At 34.9% G+C, this 15,015-nt stretch overlaps 3 protein-coding genes across 3 annotated transcripts in view; 1 reads left to right on the top strand and 2 right to left on the bottom strand.

The window, feature by feature from the left end:
• Positions 1 to 15,015, top strand: part of LOC145219266 (scavenger receptor cysteine-rich domain-containing protein DMBT1-like) — a 106,922-nt gene that overhangs the window by 19,301 nt on the left and 72,606 nt on the right. The gene's annotated exons all lie outside the window — the stretch shown is intronic.
• Positions 4,904 to 8,498, bottom strand: LOC145218005 (uncharacterized). Its single transcript, XM_080085405.1, has 5 exons — positions 8,442 to 8,498; positions 8,115 to 8,180; positions 6,197 to 6,238; positions 5,923 to 5,980; positions 4,904 to 5,840 (listed from the first exon to the last, which is right to left on the bottom strand). The coding sequence occupies exons 1-5, from the start codon at positions 8,496 to 8,498 to the stop codon at positions 5,710 to 5,712; spliced, it is 354 nt and encodes a 117-aa protein (XP_079941531.1). The 3' UTR covers positions 4,904 to 5,709.
• LOC145218479 (t-SNARE domain-containing protein 1-like) lies at positions 11,974 to 13,633 on the bottom strand. The gene is made up of 3 exons (XM_080085885.1): positions 12,950 to 13,633; positions 12,674 to 12,887; positions 11,974 to 12,581 (listed from the first exon to the last, which is right to left on the bottom strand). The coding sequence occupies exons 1-3, from the start codon at positions 13,121 to 13,123 to the stop codon at positions 12,253 to 12,255; spliced, it is 717 nt and encodes a 238-aa protein (XP_079942011.1). The 5' UTR covers positions 13,124 to 13,633; the 3' UTR covers positions 11,974 to 12,252.

Below are 15,015 nucleotides of genomic sequence, written 5' to 3'. Positions count from 1 at the left end.
AATCCTGGGAATCGAATGTAAAAGTTACCACTAAAGACAAATTCATTTGTGTTTTGTTTTTTCATTCAGGGTTTTGTTGGCAAAACATTCCGCGTGTATTTTCAAACTTGATCTCTTTTTAAAGAAAACAGAAATAAGTTTGTGTTAAAATCATACCATGTTGGATTACGCGACAGTAACAAACATGTTTGTGACATTACAGTTTTTCGTTGTTTTAATTGTCTAAAAACATAGTTGGATCTTTTGCTCCAGAATGTATTCCCGTTTCCTATAAAATGTGATCACGTTTCAAGTTTCAATTGCACGCTGTATGTTTGCCAACATAAGGCAGGACGTCCTGTTCTTTTGCACACAGCTCGGTTTTCTCGGATTGTGACAAAAACGTTTGGGTTTGCCGTTGTTAAACAAACAAGTAATTTTCAGAAATGGATGATTGGTGTATATGTTAAAAAAGATTGTTGAAAAGAAACCGACGCAGCAAGCTGGGGAGAGGTGAGCAGATGTTTTATGTTTAGAGTTGGGATTCGTTGTATTAAGACTGAAGCATATACTAACAGTTAACTAAGGCTTTGTTGAATCCTTGTCTTTGTATAATCTTAGGTGTGTTGTTAATACTAAACTAGCGTCACAGTCAAGCGTGAATCCACCTTTACGCTTGTAGGTGTTTGTGCACTTACTTCAGTTTAAATTAAAGTTCAACAATTTTGACAGGGCAATACCTCCAAATGCATACATCCATTTACACACCACCATCGTTTTTTTTAACAAATGAGTTAGGATAACACAGAGGATAAAATGGCAAACTGTCTGATTACTGTACATACATAGTATGTCAACAATCCTTAGACTTGAGACAGATATTGTAGTCTTAATAGGCTAACTATAGCGTTACAGTATGTTTTTTGCTTACCGATGAGTGAACTCATCCTGGTCCTACACAGAACAAAACCCGGTATTTGGGCATTTTTTGCCACAGAACGTAAAGGTTTCACTTACCTTTATTATACGTTTCAACTCATTCTGCTGCTGTAAAAAAAAGGATCCTGTGGCATGTTTAACCACAGATGGTAATTGGTTCACTTACCTTTCGTTTACGTTCAAACTCATCCTAAAAAATATACAAACCATGGAGTTATGCCATTTATTACTTTTGACCTAGGGTCAGTAAAATAAAATTAGTAACCAAATACCCAGCAAAGACTAACATCACACGGCACAATGCGAATAAAATAAGAACCTGCTTGTTATAAATTGTTTGTATTTCCCCCATGAAGAAAAGTTTTTTTTTTGCCCCAAATTATCTCTTGTATTGCAACTTTGCCGCAGTAGGCTATGTATTTTTTATTTACCCTGCGTCTGTTCACCTCTATCTGAAAGAATTAAAACACGGTGTAAAAGCATTTAACTTATAATAAAACTTTATTTTTTAATGCAAAAATGTTGCTGCCCATTATAGCCAAGGGTTCCATTTTAAAATTTATGAGGGCTGTAGTAAACATTTTGCAAATAATAAATTAACAAAATTAGAATAATTTTTCATGTCACGTAATGTTCCATCTTTTGTTATTAGCAAGTCAGCCTCAAGTTTTGGAAAGAAAGTGTTGAGCCTGATTTAATAAGATTTGAATCATCTTGTTTTATGTATTTATTGATCAATTCCCGAAAGAAATGTTAATGCGAATAAAACGAAGAACGTTTATGTGAATACGTTGTAGATTGATACTCATGAAACAAGATGCTGCAAGTAATGTAAATTAAAGGAAAACAAAACCATCTTTGGACTGTAAATTATCTCGCAACAGTGTTGCATTTTTTGCCATAAAACGTAAATGTTTCAGTTACCTTCAATCTACGCTCGAACTCAGAAGCTATTTCCTAAAAGAAACAAAACGTGGTGTTTGGACATTTTTATAACACAGAACATAGCTCCTTACCTTCTTTCTTCGTTCTAACTCCCAATCATTCTTCTCCTCTTCCTCCTCCTCCTCCACATCCTCCTCCTCCTCTCTATTCTCCTTCCCCTACATGTAAAAATTACAATGAAATAGGTATTTTACTAGTAATAACAATATTCTCACTTGAACAATAGCGTTGTCTGATAACGATGGCGAAGACAGATCCTGAAAATTAGATTAAAATCTTACCACAAAAAATCAACCAAATTTTACATTTAAGCCAAACATGTCGGTGACGTTATATTGGTTGTAAAACAGATTTGTAACAGTTTTCTTTTTTGTAAGACAAATATTTAATTAATTTTCTTTACTGAATGGGTGTGGTAGAATAATATAAGTTGCCTTATAATGTCAACCAAGTTTTGTTTACATTTGAACCAAACATGTCGGTAACGTTACATTCATTCGCAACTAAACAGATTTGTATACGAACCGGCAATAAAATGTTTTGGTGGCTAATTATATTCCGATGTATATTTGATATCCATTTCACACAAACAAAATTCAATATCTATCGCTCTGGAAAATGTTAGCCCAAGAGGCCTATGTACAGAAGGCTTCTTTGTTTCCTCTTCCAAGACGTATGTAGCCACGATGTTTTTCAGAGTATAAATATACCAAAAATATATATTTAAAAAAAAAAAGCGATGGCTTAGCTCATGTTATACAATTAACATTATTCTCACTTTGGTTCTGCAGTTGTGAAAAGCAATAAAAATAATTATCTGTGTTGTTCTGTCTTTTTTTAGCTTTTGTTAAGTCAGCACAAATGGTTAATAATTTTTTATGCAGACCTAAAAAAACTTGCTTATTTGTTTGCCTAAACATGATGTGTGAACCACACCCATAGACAAACCTCTAACGTACAGCATACTTTTTACCTCGACTTCGAGTCTTGTCGAATAGTATTTCGCCATTTGGTTGTACCTGAATGTAAGAAAAATAATCTTGTTTAGCAAATGAACACAAACATAAATAAACAATTGCCAATATTATTACCAGGTCTGATATTGCTATATTGACGTGTTGTGAGCACTCTAAAAACAACAGAAGTCATTGTTAAGTGCGTTTACATGAATAAGTTAAGTAATAAATCGAAGTCAGTTCAAAGTGCTTGTAAGAGCTACAGGTTATCAAACTCTCAAATGCAATTGTTTACTAAGTGACTGCAGGTAACGCAAACTCACGTCACAATACAAATATTTGTTTAAACCGATTTCATCACAGCAAGAAACTGTACTTTTCCATCCTTGTTTAAACGTCATTGATAAGACTTTTTGATACACACTAAGTTTGTTGATAAAGATTAAATTAGGCAAATTACCTCCTTGATCCATAACGCTGTTGTAAAGATTACTATATTGAGAAACCAACGCAATATACATGAAAAAAAAGATGGCCTAGGTGCACAAGTCCTACACACTTCTAAAAAACTAACATTAAATACTTTGGAAAGTTTTATACGAACAAAACACAGTTACACAGTTACAAGCCTGTATATATCAGCAAAAGGTTACGACAGACTGCCAGTAAAAGCAAGATTGTTGCTTTACTAAAACTATTTTGTTCATGAAACATTGCCTTTAACATGGCGTAAATTTTTGTTGTCCTAGTTTAGCATCATAATGGAAAACAGCCAAAAATAAACTTTGTGGCGTACCAAGTTGCAAATACTTTCACTACACTACTTTGTCTCGCGTCTAGTTTATGCTTTGGTGAGTAAGGACTTTTCCTTTCCTGTCCGCAAAAAAGCAGGATAACTGAGGTTTTCGTCTCTTTAATTGGTCACAAGCATTTACACTGCAAACGACCTAATACAAAAAACAGTGATTTAGCAAATAAATTGTACAATACTGTCGAAATTGATTTAGCGAGTCAATTCGGAATCGTTAAGAAAAACATGTACTAATATCACATGTAGTGTACTCATATCACATGCGTTTTTACTACCTTATCAATTTTTTTTACAGCAGGAACCATATTTTCTAATTAGACCCTAATGCTTTTCCGGTCCATATGGCTGTAGTAGTGACAACTATGTTCATAAACAAACACAATTATTTAAACGATATCAAAAAATAAACGCAATTCCTCAGCAAATCTGAAACTTAAAACATCAAAGACATGTCATAAGAAATATCTATTACAGCAAAGTAAAAAACATTTATGTTTGAAACAAATTCAAGTTCTCTGAATTGAACATGATACGTTATAAGCTATGCTATAAAACAGATGGCTTTGGCAAGCATAATATTTATTGATCGAGTTTGCGTGACGATATTACGACATGTACAAATAACTACTGTTTGCTTTTTTACGCCTACGACAGATTTACGAGTGACTGCCAGCAAAAGGCAATGTGGTTGCTTTACTGAAATATTTGTATTTACATATGTTTTTTTCTGGTTAAACTCAAATTTTAGTCGTGACGTATTATTATTATCACAATGATAGAACACAGACAGAATAACATCGTTGCGTATTTCTCTGTAATAACTTTTCCTACATGAGTTCCAAAAAGTATTTTTAACTTTCGTGTGTGAAGACTTGTTTTGCTGTCGGCTTTACGGTGTAATATCTTCACTGTTTGTCTGCTTGATTAGTCAAAAGAAATTACAATATAAAGAGCCTGACACAAAAAGGCGTAAGGCTCCGGAATTAATGATTAACTGGTATAATACACTTCAGTTCATTGCGTCTCCCCTGGACTGACAAGCATATTCCAATTTGGCAAAAAAAACAGTTCATCTGTGGTTGTAACAAAGCCGATGTTTTAAATTTGCCTGTTAATCGACCTCAAATGATATGTTTCGCATTTGGTGGATGACAATAAATGTAGGATTGTTGACGGAATAAATGTTTTTTATGCTCGAGTAGAAAGGCAACAGCTTGGTTCGGCAAAAAAGTTGCAAAAATGCGAACCCTATTTAATCAGATATAAGCTAGAAAATAAATTAAAATGATTTTAGGTAAATTGTGTACAATTACGTCAGCGGTGCGCTTTATAAATTCTGGATGCGTGGAGTTATCCTACACAACCATGCTCTTGCCATTGGTTCTTGCACAAAATTTTATCATCGGTATCCAATCACAGCACAGTACAAAGCACAAAGTTAAATTGCGTAACCAACATATCACAAAGTCGCATCTGCATCCTTATTAACAGCAAAAAAAATTTCACAGATATTGAATAAAACCGTTGCACCATTTGACTTCCTTGCGAGCTTTAAGCTAACAAGTTAACGAGTTAATTACGTAAGCTACTATTTCGAAATTTGAACAAATTATATCACAACCGCTGCAAGTACATGACAGTTGCGCAGATTTCACTGAATTTGCTAAATACTGGAATTCGGTAAACAGAAATAACTGGGCACGTGAAGTGCATAGTTTTGGGAGATTTGTTTTTTTTACAAAAAAATCATGGTTTAAATTGCTATGATAAATAATAGTTTTGATACAACTTTTGTGATTCATGCATGCGGACACAAACGGAAAATCGCATAGCGGTAAAAGTGAAAAACTCCACAACCACGCAATGTACATGCGAGTAGTGATTTCGTAGGGAATGACATAGTTGATGGTTGAATAATCGTATATGTGTTACGTTACAAAGGAGAATAGGAAACACCAGTTGAATATGAAGCTAGAATTCAATGTTTTTAACATTGACCAAAACCCGAAAATTGTAGACTATTCACATAAAATCATTACTAAATTTAGTCTTATTGCTCTTATAACAACCATTAGTTAGTTAGTTGTTGAGGGGCAGGTTTTCTTCTGGTTGCACCTGGTTGTCCGGGTTTCTTTCTTCGTCACCATCTATTTGTACTAGTTCCTCTGCTGGAGGTCCATTAGGGTCGAAAAGATCAAATGCAAATGGCACTGAAAAATTACTCATGTCTTGCAAAATGTTTGAAATGAGCTTAGTTACGTTGAAGACAATCATAACCTAAATTTTCCTCACCTTGATTTACACGTGGTAGAAAGTGTCTATTGTCTTGATGCTGAAACCTATTCAAATCCTAAAAACAAATATATTTTAGTGATATACTTAAATGTAAATGCGCAGTTTATTTTTATTAAACACTAAAGTTTCCTAGCCTTCAGTTACGAACTTTTGGATCAGTATTCGTCTTCTTTTGAAGTAGTAAACATCTCTCATTTTGTGACAAATAGGGTAAGTGCTGTCAATTGTTTTAAGGCACGTTTTTTCAAAACATTAACAGTTTTGATGTTACCTTTTTGTGCTTTCCAGGTGGTGTTGGAATTTTAAGACCGTACTAAAAATAAATAACACAATACGGTAATAAGAGCAGCATTATCAGTTTTAATGCGTTCTCAGTATTTTTTTGTAGATACGTTTTGTTTACGATAGGATTTAACAACAAATAAACATAAACTGCTTGTAAGTGACACACGTGGTTGTCGTGATAGTTGTTAAATACCAAAGGCAACTTTTTCAAAAACACAACTAACGTACTTGGACATTAAAGATATAAAACAATGCAAGCAAGGAATAAGAAAAACTTTCAAACTCGGGTTACCGCTTTGGTGATCAGTTTATTACTGATAACTTGATTTATGATGCATCGATGATACTAAACACTAAACGATTTGCACATCTTTTTTTGACAAATGTGTGATTAAAAATAAATATGAGTTGTGTTCAAAGGGAACAAGAAAATATACCCTTTAACAAGTTTTTCTCTCAAGGGTTCAAATTCCACCACCTATAGGGTAGCTCCAAATTTTACAAAAAAGGAGTTTTAAATGCTTTGTTGGGTCTTTATTTGTATGAAGAGTGTTTTGGTGTTATCATAGCAAACATGTTTGTGACATAATAGTTTGTTGATGTTTCGTGACAACCAACATCTCTTTTATGCAATATTGTTATGCTGATAAATCGTCAAGAATTTTATCAACAATTTTATGAATGTCAAAAATTGTTAAGCATACTTATTGATACCGTATGTATAATGTGAACGAGACAATTTTTTTTTGTTCCAAAATCATCCCTCAACAGTTCTTATGTTTTACCACCAAACGTAATTTTTAACTTACATACATGGGGAAACTCAACAACATCCCGCCGAAGAGAACAAAGCGCGGTATTAAAGGCTTTTGTTATAAAGTTTGTTCTTTGCGAGTTTCAAAGCTCAGTAATTATAATACTTGTTACTAAGTACCAAGAAAATATTAACCGGGGCGATATAAACTTAATCCATAATTTTCTTTTTTCACCTTATAATATTAACTATTTACAGTTTTTAATTTTTTTAACGCAAAACGTATTTTATGTTACTCACATAATATTCATCATCGACATCCTGCTGAAAGGAACAAAACACAATCTTAGGGTTTCATTACAAAGTTTTATGTTTTGATGGTTTCAAAGTTCACATAAAAACTAGCAAGCAGATACCCAGCAAACATTAATCAAGAGATATCAACCACAACATAATTTTTGTTAAGGGACCACCATTTCAGCGATGGATAGGGTGATAGAAAAGTTGTCATGTCTGTTACGGACGGTGTTGCATGTTTGTGAACAACATTTGGTTTCTTGCCCTTAGCGTGTTTCGCCCCGTGCAAAAAGCGTGCGTGTAATCAGGGCCTTTTTTCTGTTGGCAGTTCCGTAGCGCCTGACTGGTTTGTACTGTATAGTTGTGTAAGTTGTTGGACAAAATCTAAATATATACTTTGGCATTTAACGTGTAATCTTTGGACTTTATTTGAATATAGATTTGTGCTTCAAACGTCACATTTTTTTGATATCTGACTCGTTTCGTAAATGCGTCTTTGGATTTGAATTTGGATTCATGTTCGATATAATGTGTGATAAAGAATAAAAGAAAACAAAACGGATCTGAATTTCCATAGGCCCGACAGTTACAAGTGGACAAAAACAAGTTTGGAGGCCACAGTGTCTATGACATTTTTTTATTATTAGGTTATAATTAACTAAACAAGTTAATTACCGATTAATGAAATGTAACTCCTATTGGGTGAATTTGTTACATTTAAGATACAAATTTCAGCTCAACGTTTTTGGATGTCGAGAAGAGCAAACCTAAGAATTATTAAAAAAACTGATTGAAAGAAACTGAAACGTTGTTGCGATATTTACGATACGAATTGTATCAGAAATGTTTGCACCTGCGACAATGATATGCGTGATGGTCTCGGTGGTGGTTGTGATGATGGAAGAGACTCATCCTCACTCTACATACAACAAATTACGATAAAGTAGCGATCTCGGATATTTTACTAACAATAATGTAGTCACTTAAACAATAGCGTCGTCTGATAATGTTGGAGAATACAGATAACAATAATCAAATTAAAATCTCACTACATAAGATTAACCGATTTTGAATTTGAATGGATATGGTAAAGTTATACAAGTCAGGCAATACAATGTTTTGTCAGGGAATTATATTTCAATGTACATCAGTGGTTCTTAACCGGTGGGTAATTACCCACTAGTGGGGAATTTGAGGATTTCAAGTGGGTAATTTGAAGTTGGGTTTGTTGTTCCATGTGTACTCCACTGGTTCTTAACCGCTGGGAAATTTCCCACCAGTGGGAAATTACTGAATATCCATGCAGTGGGAAATTCTTTCTGGTCTGGAAGTGGGAAATTGTTTTAAGTTTTACTCGAATATCCAAGGAAGTAAATCTGATTAGTTCAGTGGTTCTTAAACCGGTGGGAAATTTCCCACTAGTGGGAAATTTAATTTTTTTAGAGGGAAATTATGTGAGTCAGAAGTCACCAAACTCGGGCCCGTGGGTTGAAATCAACCATTGAAAGTTAATTTAATACAATATTTTCCGCAACAACATGCAAGATTAACTTCACCTAGTTTTACAAGGCGCATAAAAATCCAAAAATCGTTTGTTACGTCACAGACATTACTAAAAGCATCAATGACTTTGTTATTGTTTGCGAATAAATGCATTTGGTCTGTTGATTGTGGTGCGATAAATGACTGTTGCAAGCACATGAGATTTTTCAAAATCCCACACAATTTTACTTACCCACGAAATCACTAAATAAGATTTCAGTATACCTTTAAGGTGCCGACCAAATCGCTTCACAAAATTATTTTGATTAAAGAATCATTTTTTGTTGGACACAAAACATGATTATAAAATAACAGAGTGGGAAATTCGGACTTGGTGATTTACTTTAGTGGGAAACCACACCAAAAAGGTTAAGAACCACTGCTTTAGACCAAACAAGTTTTTGCCAACGTTATACCAGTACGCATGTTGTCATTCATGTATTTTGTTTAATAAACTCCAGTTCTACGTTAAAGTTTTTGTTAGTCAGGTGTCGTTCAGAGTTCTCGATTTTTGAAGTCAGATCGCGCATTTTCCTTCTTTATTCTAAACGTTGCATGACATTACAGACATCGGGCAAATACTATTTGTTTGCAACACCCTTATACCGCCTCTTCCGAACGTAATCGGCAAAGCCATTTTAATCCGCCAAGAAATGGTCTTTCTACAATCTTTTTTGTCTGATGATGCTACTTGTAAATTGAATTGTTGGTCGCATCTATCAAGCATTGCTTCTTTGTTACGTTACAAGTAGCATAAGAAAACAATCATTCGCAATGATTTAATATTTTTAGTAATGTTTGTGATGTAACAAAGTGCCTTTCTATCCTTCCCTGTTTCGAAATCCTATGAAACTACGTAAAGTCCTTTGCAAAAATGTATGTAGTTAAAGGTTCACTTGAAAAGCATGTCGGAAATTAAAAGAAATACAATCTGACCTATTATACTGTGGAGTATAATGAGTGTAATACTTGGTCTTAACTGCATATATATTGATCTAAAAGTAATAGTCAGTAATTCAAAAATTGTTTGCCAACGCTAAACGCAACTTCCAAACCGCGTACGGTTTTCTGGACCAACCCGGTCTAAGTAAACACAGGGGCATAAGAGATGACTGGCACAATAGGTTCTTATAAAGTGAACAAAGGGCCGGTAAAGCAATCGGTACTCCTCTTTTGTGAGCAACAACAATCAACTTGGCAGCGCAAATACAACTCTAGGGGACACCATTACTTATTTACATTTTCTCGAACGTATGCATTTACTTTTTCTAGCAAAACAGTTGACCTCTTGGATAACATGGATAATATAATTGCAAACTATTCGGTGGTACACCCATACCTTGTGCATGAAATGTTGGCCATAGGTTTTGATAACTAAATCAATCTGACGTCAATACTAACACGCAATAAATGACTTTGCCAATATGATGTTAGCTATTTAGGTTTTGTATTGGTTGGAAACTGACTTAACATCTGAAAACCTAAACTAGTCACATGAAATCGACAACAGAGATTTCAACAATCCAAATTAAAGAAAATATAAAAACACGATAAAATTTCAGACATTCGGAAAAGAACTGATGACAAAGTTACAAAAATCAATTTTAGTAGACGAATACGCCTGCAAACAAACTTTGAACTGTAGAGATCTCACACAAAACGCTTCATACATTGTAAGCACAAAACTGAATTGACGCACTAGAGCAAAGAAAGACACACATGAATTACGACACGTTACACCTCAGCCATTACGAACGCTGAATAAGATGGGCATGTAGACGTGAAGCGGCCAGGGGCGGCATTACGAACACATCTCGCTAAGTTTAGCGAGCTCGGTATTGACGCACGACCTCGTTAACTCGAGATTTGGTATTACGAACCCCCGTCTCGCTAACCGGACCTCGCTAAACTCCTCGCTAAGTAGCGAGGAGCTCAGACCACTCGCTAACGCCGAATTATTCCGGACAAAGCCGCACAGCTGCGTCAGCAAATAATAATGGCTGCCTATTTTGCTGTAAAACGCTCAAATAAACGAAAAAAGGTCAGACAAAATCCTCTAGAAATGTCGGACGTAGAATTAGTCCCAGAATACCGAATGCCGAAAGCTGTAATAATGGATTTGTGAAACCATTTGCACGAAGATTTAAAACCGAAAAGTGCGAGTAAAAGATGTCTTACAGTGGAAGAACAAGTTTTGATATCACTAAAACTTTTGGCATCGGGAAGGTTTCAAAATTCAGCCAAGAACAATATTAATGTTTCACAACCAACTGTTAGTGTGGTACTAAGTCGATTTATGGACAGTTTGATTTCTAAACGACATCAATTTATCCACATGCCAGATAGAGTGTCTTCAACAATGATAAAGCAACACTTTTACTCAATTGCACGGTTTCCTGGTGTCATAGGTGCCATTGATGGAACACATATTCCCATAATTGCACCAAGTGAAGAAGAACATCTCTTTGTTAACAGAAAGGGTTATCATTCCATCAATGTGCAGGCAAGTTGTATACTTTTCCCTTGTTATATATTGGTTTCATTTTTAAATTATTTTTGCAGGCTATATGTGACGCCAATATGGTGTTTTTGGATGTGGTATGCAAGTGGCCTGGCTCATGTCATGATTCATTCATTCTTTGACAATCAAATGTATACCAGGATTTTGAGGATGGAAAATATGATGACGACATTTTGCTAGGTGACAGTGGTTATCCATTAAAACCTTGGTTAATGACACCTCTTCACCCAAGTACCCCTTCACAACAGAAGTATGATAAGGCTCACAAACAAACACGGTCAACAGTAGAGAAGTAAGTTACATTTGTCCTGCATCTCTTAATGTGAACATAAATGATAATAAAGCTTTGTTGTTTAGGGCATTTGGTGTTTTAATACAGAGATGGAGAGTTATTGATCACGCAGGAGGAAGGTTATGTTATTCACCTCTACAAGTTTGTAAAATTACAATGTGTTGTTTCATTCTGCACAATATTTGTCGCCTTTACAATGTGCCACTGCCTCAACCACTGCCAGCAAATGCTGACATAGATTCACTTTTAGACACCACCACAACAAATGAAATGCATGACTTGCAAGGTAGTACTGTGAGAGATTCGATTATTTCCACATTCCAATAAAGATGTTTGTGAAATGTTTGTTTTTTGTGGTTGTTTATTGCAAAAAGTGGCAACACAGCAACACAGAAATGAACTTGAAAAATGGGTAAACGAATATGAAAGTCATAAGGTAGGTAAGAATAACAGTGAAGAATAGGTAACTAATGATGTAGGGCAATCAAAAACAGTGAACAAGAATGAATAAAACCCTGACAGGCTTGCACAGATTGAGGCCTTTAACCAGCAGTGAAAGTAGTACATAACAGAAAATTGAAAAAAAAAAAAAAAAACATGCAGAAAAAAGCATACTGTTAAAAATGCACATTACATCTAATCATCAACTGTAAAGGGTTGACTGCAGGTTAATTCAACTTTACTGGTTTCAGACAACTGCAACTTTTGTCGCCACAAATCATTTGTTCTTATCATTTGTTCCAACTGTTGCTGTTGAATTATAGCTATGTCTGATATTTGGACATAAATTTCTTTTTGTATGTCAACTTTGTCCTTTTCTGGATCACGACGGCGGCGCTTTGCAGGGCTCACTGGTTCTTCAATTATTTCAAAAATACTGTCATCCATAGTCGAACATGTGAATGCCACCGGTTCTTCCACATCTTGAGGTGCTTGGCTTGTAGTGGCAACCTGGGAAACACTTCCTACAAAAAAAAATTAGGCATTACAAGTGTATGAATCATTTCTAACATAACAAAGGGTACTTAATTGTCACTGCTTTCAAGTGATAATGCACCTTTTATTCCATACACTGCCTGTTGTCCAATTATGTTTATGACTTGATAATGAACATCTGAAGGTGGTGTAGCTTTGTTCACACCACCACCAGTTTTAGTTGATTCTTTTTTCCATTCCGACACTGATTTTTTTGCAACACTTTTTAGATCCCACCACTTATGTTCCACTTGCTCAATTGTGCGATTAACACCACTGATATTGACTGAATTAACCTGTAAAATATCATGATCTATGTACAGCAGTAATAACAAAAAATATTGTGCACAAATCTTACCATAGTTGTCACTATTTTCCAAGCTTGTTGTTTTGAAGCAACTGTAATTTCTGGTGAAAATGAACCCAGAATGCATTTTGCATGTTTTTCCACTGCATTAACTAATGCTTCTACTTCAACAGCTGTCCATCTTGGAGATCGCTTTTTTACAATTTTACTGCTTATTGTATCCATAATCAATTTACTTTTTGAAAAAACTAAAGCTTACACAATGACTAAACACAAGAATAAAATAATTCGGCGTAAAACTTCCAAAACAATGCCGCCAATGTCCACGTGAAGCTCAACTGCTAACAAAAACGGCCTTCCACAAGATGTCGCATAGCGCGACTTCCTAATTTTGCTGAATCAGACGTCTTTTTTCTCACGATTTTGACGCATTCTCTCGTTTTTGCGTCAGGCTTTAGCTAGGCGTTTACGAGGACACTTCGTAATACCAATTACGTTAGCGAGTTTCTCGCTCGCTAAGTCCTCGCTAAAAATATTTTAGCGAGCTCGTTAAGTTAGCGAGCGAGGAAGTGTTCATAATGCCGCCCCTGGCCTCGTCAGCAACTTAATAGTGGCTAGTTCATGGGACTGTCTATTTACGTTATGGTTGAGCGGGTCTTTTCTAGTTTTGCCCATGTGGTTTTGGCAGGATGTGCGTAACTCAAAAATCCAATCGAGTTGAGAATGTTCAGTAAATATGAAACTGGTCACTAGAAGTAAAACTAAAAGTACCCAGCAGACATTGCCCGGGAGATTTAAACCCAAACCCTATATTTTTACGAAATACTGTTCACAATTTAGGCGTTGAGGAATCAAACCTAAGACGTTTTATCGATACTTTTTTACCAATATGTATTGGCTGAATAAACATGTTGCCAAAAGTTTACTTAAATCAAATTTTCCGACAATATTATTAACGGAAAACATAAATAAACAAAATTTATGTTATTGACTTGATCTAAAAGTTGAAAGTTGCTACGTTATTTGCTATAGGAGTTATATGAGAAATATTCATCATTTATTAAAATCTAATCATTACAATTATGATTAAAAGTTACCATAAGATCTAACAATTTTTGTTTTACTTTTTCACCAAACCACAACGTCTATGACGTTTTGTTTTTGTTAGATGATTATTATCAACTAAACATAATAATTACCAGTAAATCTTTTTGTGATAAGTTATATTACTGTTCATTTGAAGTACAATTTTCAGCTAAAAATTTTTAGGTGTCTAAAACAACTAACCTGAGAACTTAAAAAAAAACTTGTTATTATTTTCAGAAGACGCACATACAAAATAAGTCCACATGCAAGTAATACAAAATGCGCAACATTTTAATTGACAAACTTGCCGATTTACTTCTAATCCAATTTACACGACTTATAAAACAACTTTTGAGAAGCAAGTTATTACCGCTTTCGAGCAAGCTTTGAAAAATATAATTCTACACTGCAAGTTATGACACAAACAGCTACCAATGCTGAGAGAAGACACGCACAGCGCAGAACGATGCTTTGGAAATTGGGCTGCGCCTCGCCACGCTTAATTGACTTTAAACGCTTTTAATACTGGCGTGTGTGTGACGTATTATGATCATGAAAAGAAATAATGTGGTTCGGTTTCCGGTATTATCTATAGACTGACGAAAGCTAAAAAAAATTTTCTGACTCCACAGCTTTGAAGCAAAGAAATTTTTTTACATCATTGTTTTTATGTGAGATATTTTAAGTGCCCGTTTTCGTACTTCTGTAATAACCAAGAAATAAGACGGAGGCATTTAAATTGTAATGTAGCGTTTAATTTATTACCATGCAAATAGCGAATTAAACCAAATCTTTTTACGCAACAGAACAATTATTAAAGTACTACAAGCGTGTACTCAAGTACATTATGAGAATTTCATTTCGCTTCAACTTCCTTTTACTAACACGAGTGGTCAGCCTGGTCCCACGTGACTGATTATATCAGCAGACGAAAATATAGTATCCGGTTTTAGATGCAAAAAAAGAACTTGTGTTGCGATTGTGAATCTCTGTTGGTTAGCAAACTTTTATCGTCCCGAGGTATAGCAATA

This window comes from Phallusia mammillata, chromosome 3 (genome assembly GCF_965637545.1).
Source record: "Phallusia mammillata chromosome 3, kaPhaMamm4.hap1.1, whole genome shotgun sequence".
Lineage (NCBI taxonomy): Eukaryota > Metazoa > Chordata > Ascidiacea > Phlebobranchia > Ascidiidae > Phallusia > Phallusia mammillata.
This window is presented reverse-complemented; position numbering and strand designations above follow the sequence as displayed.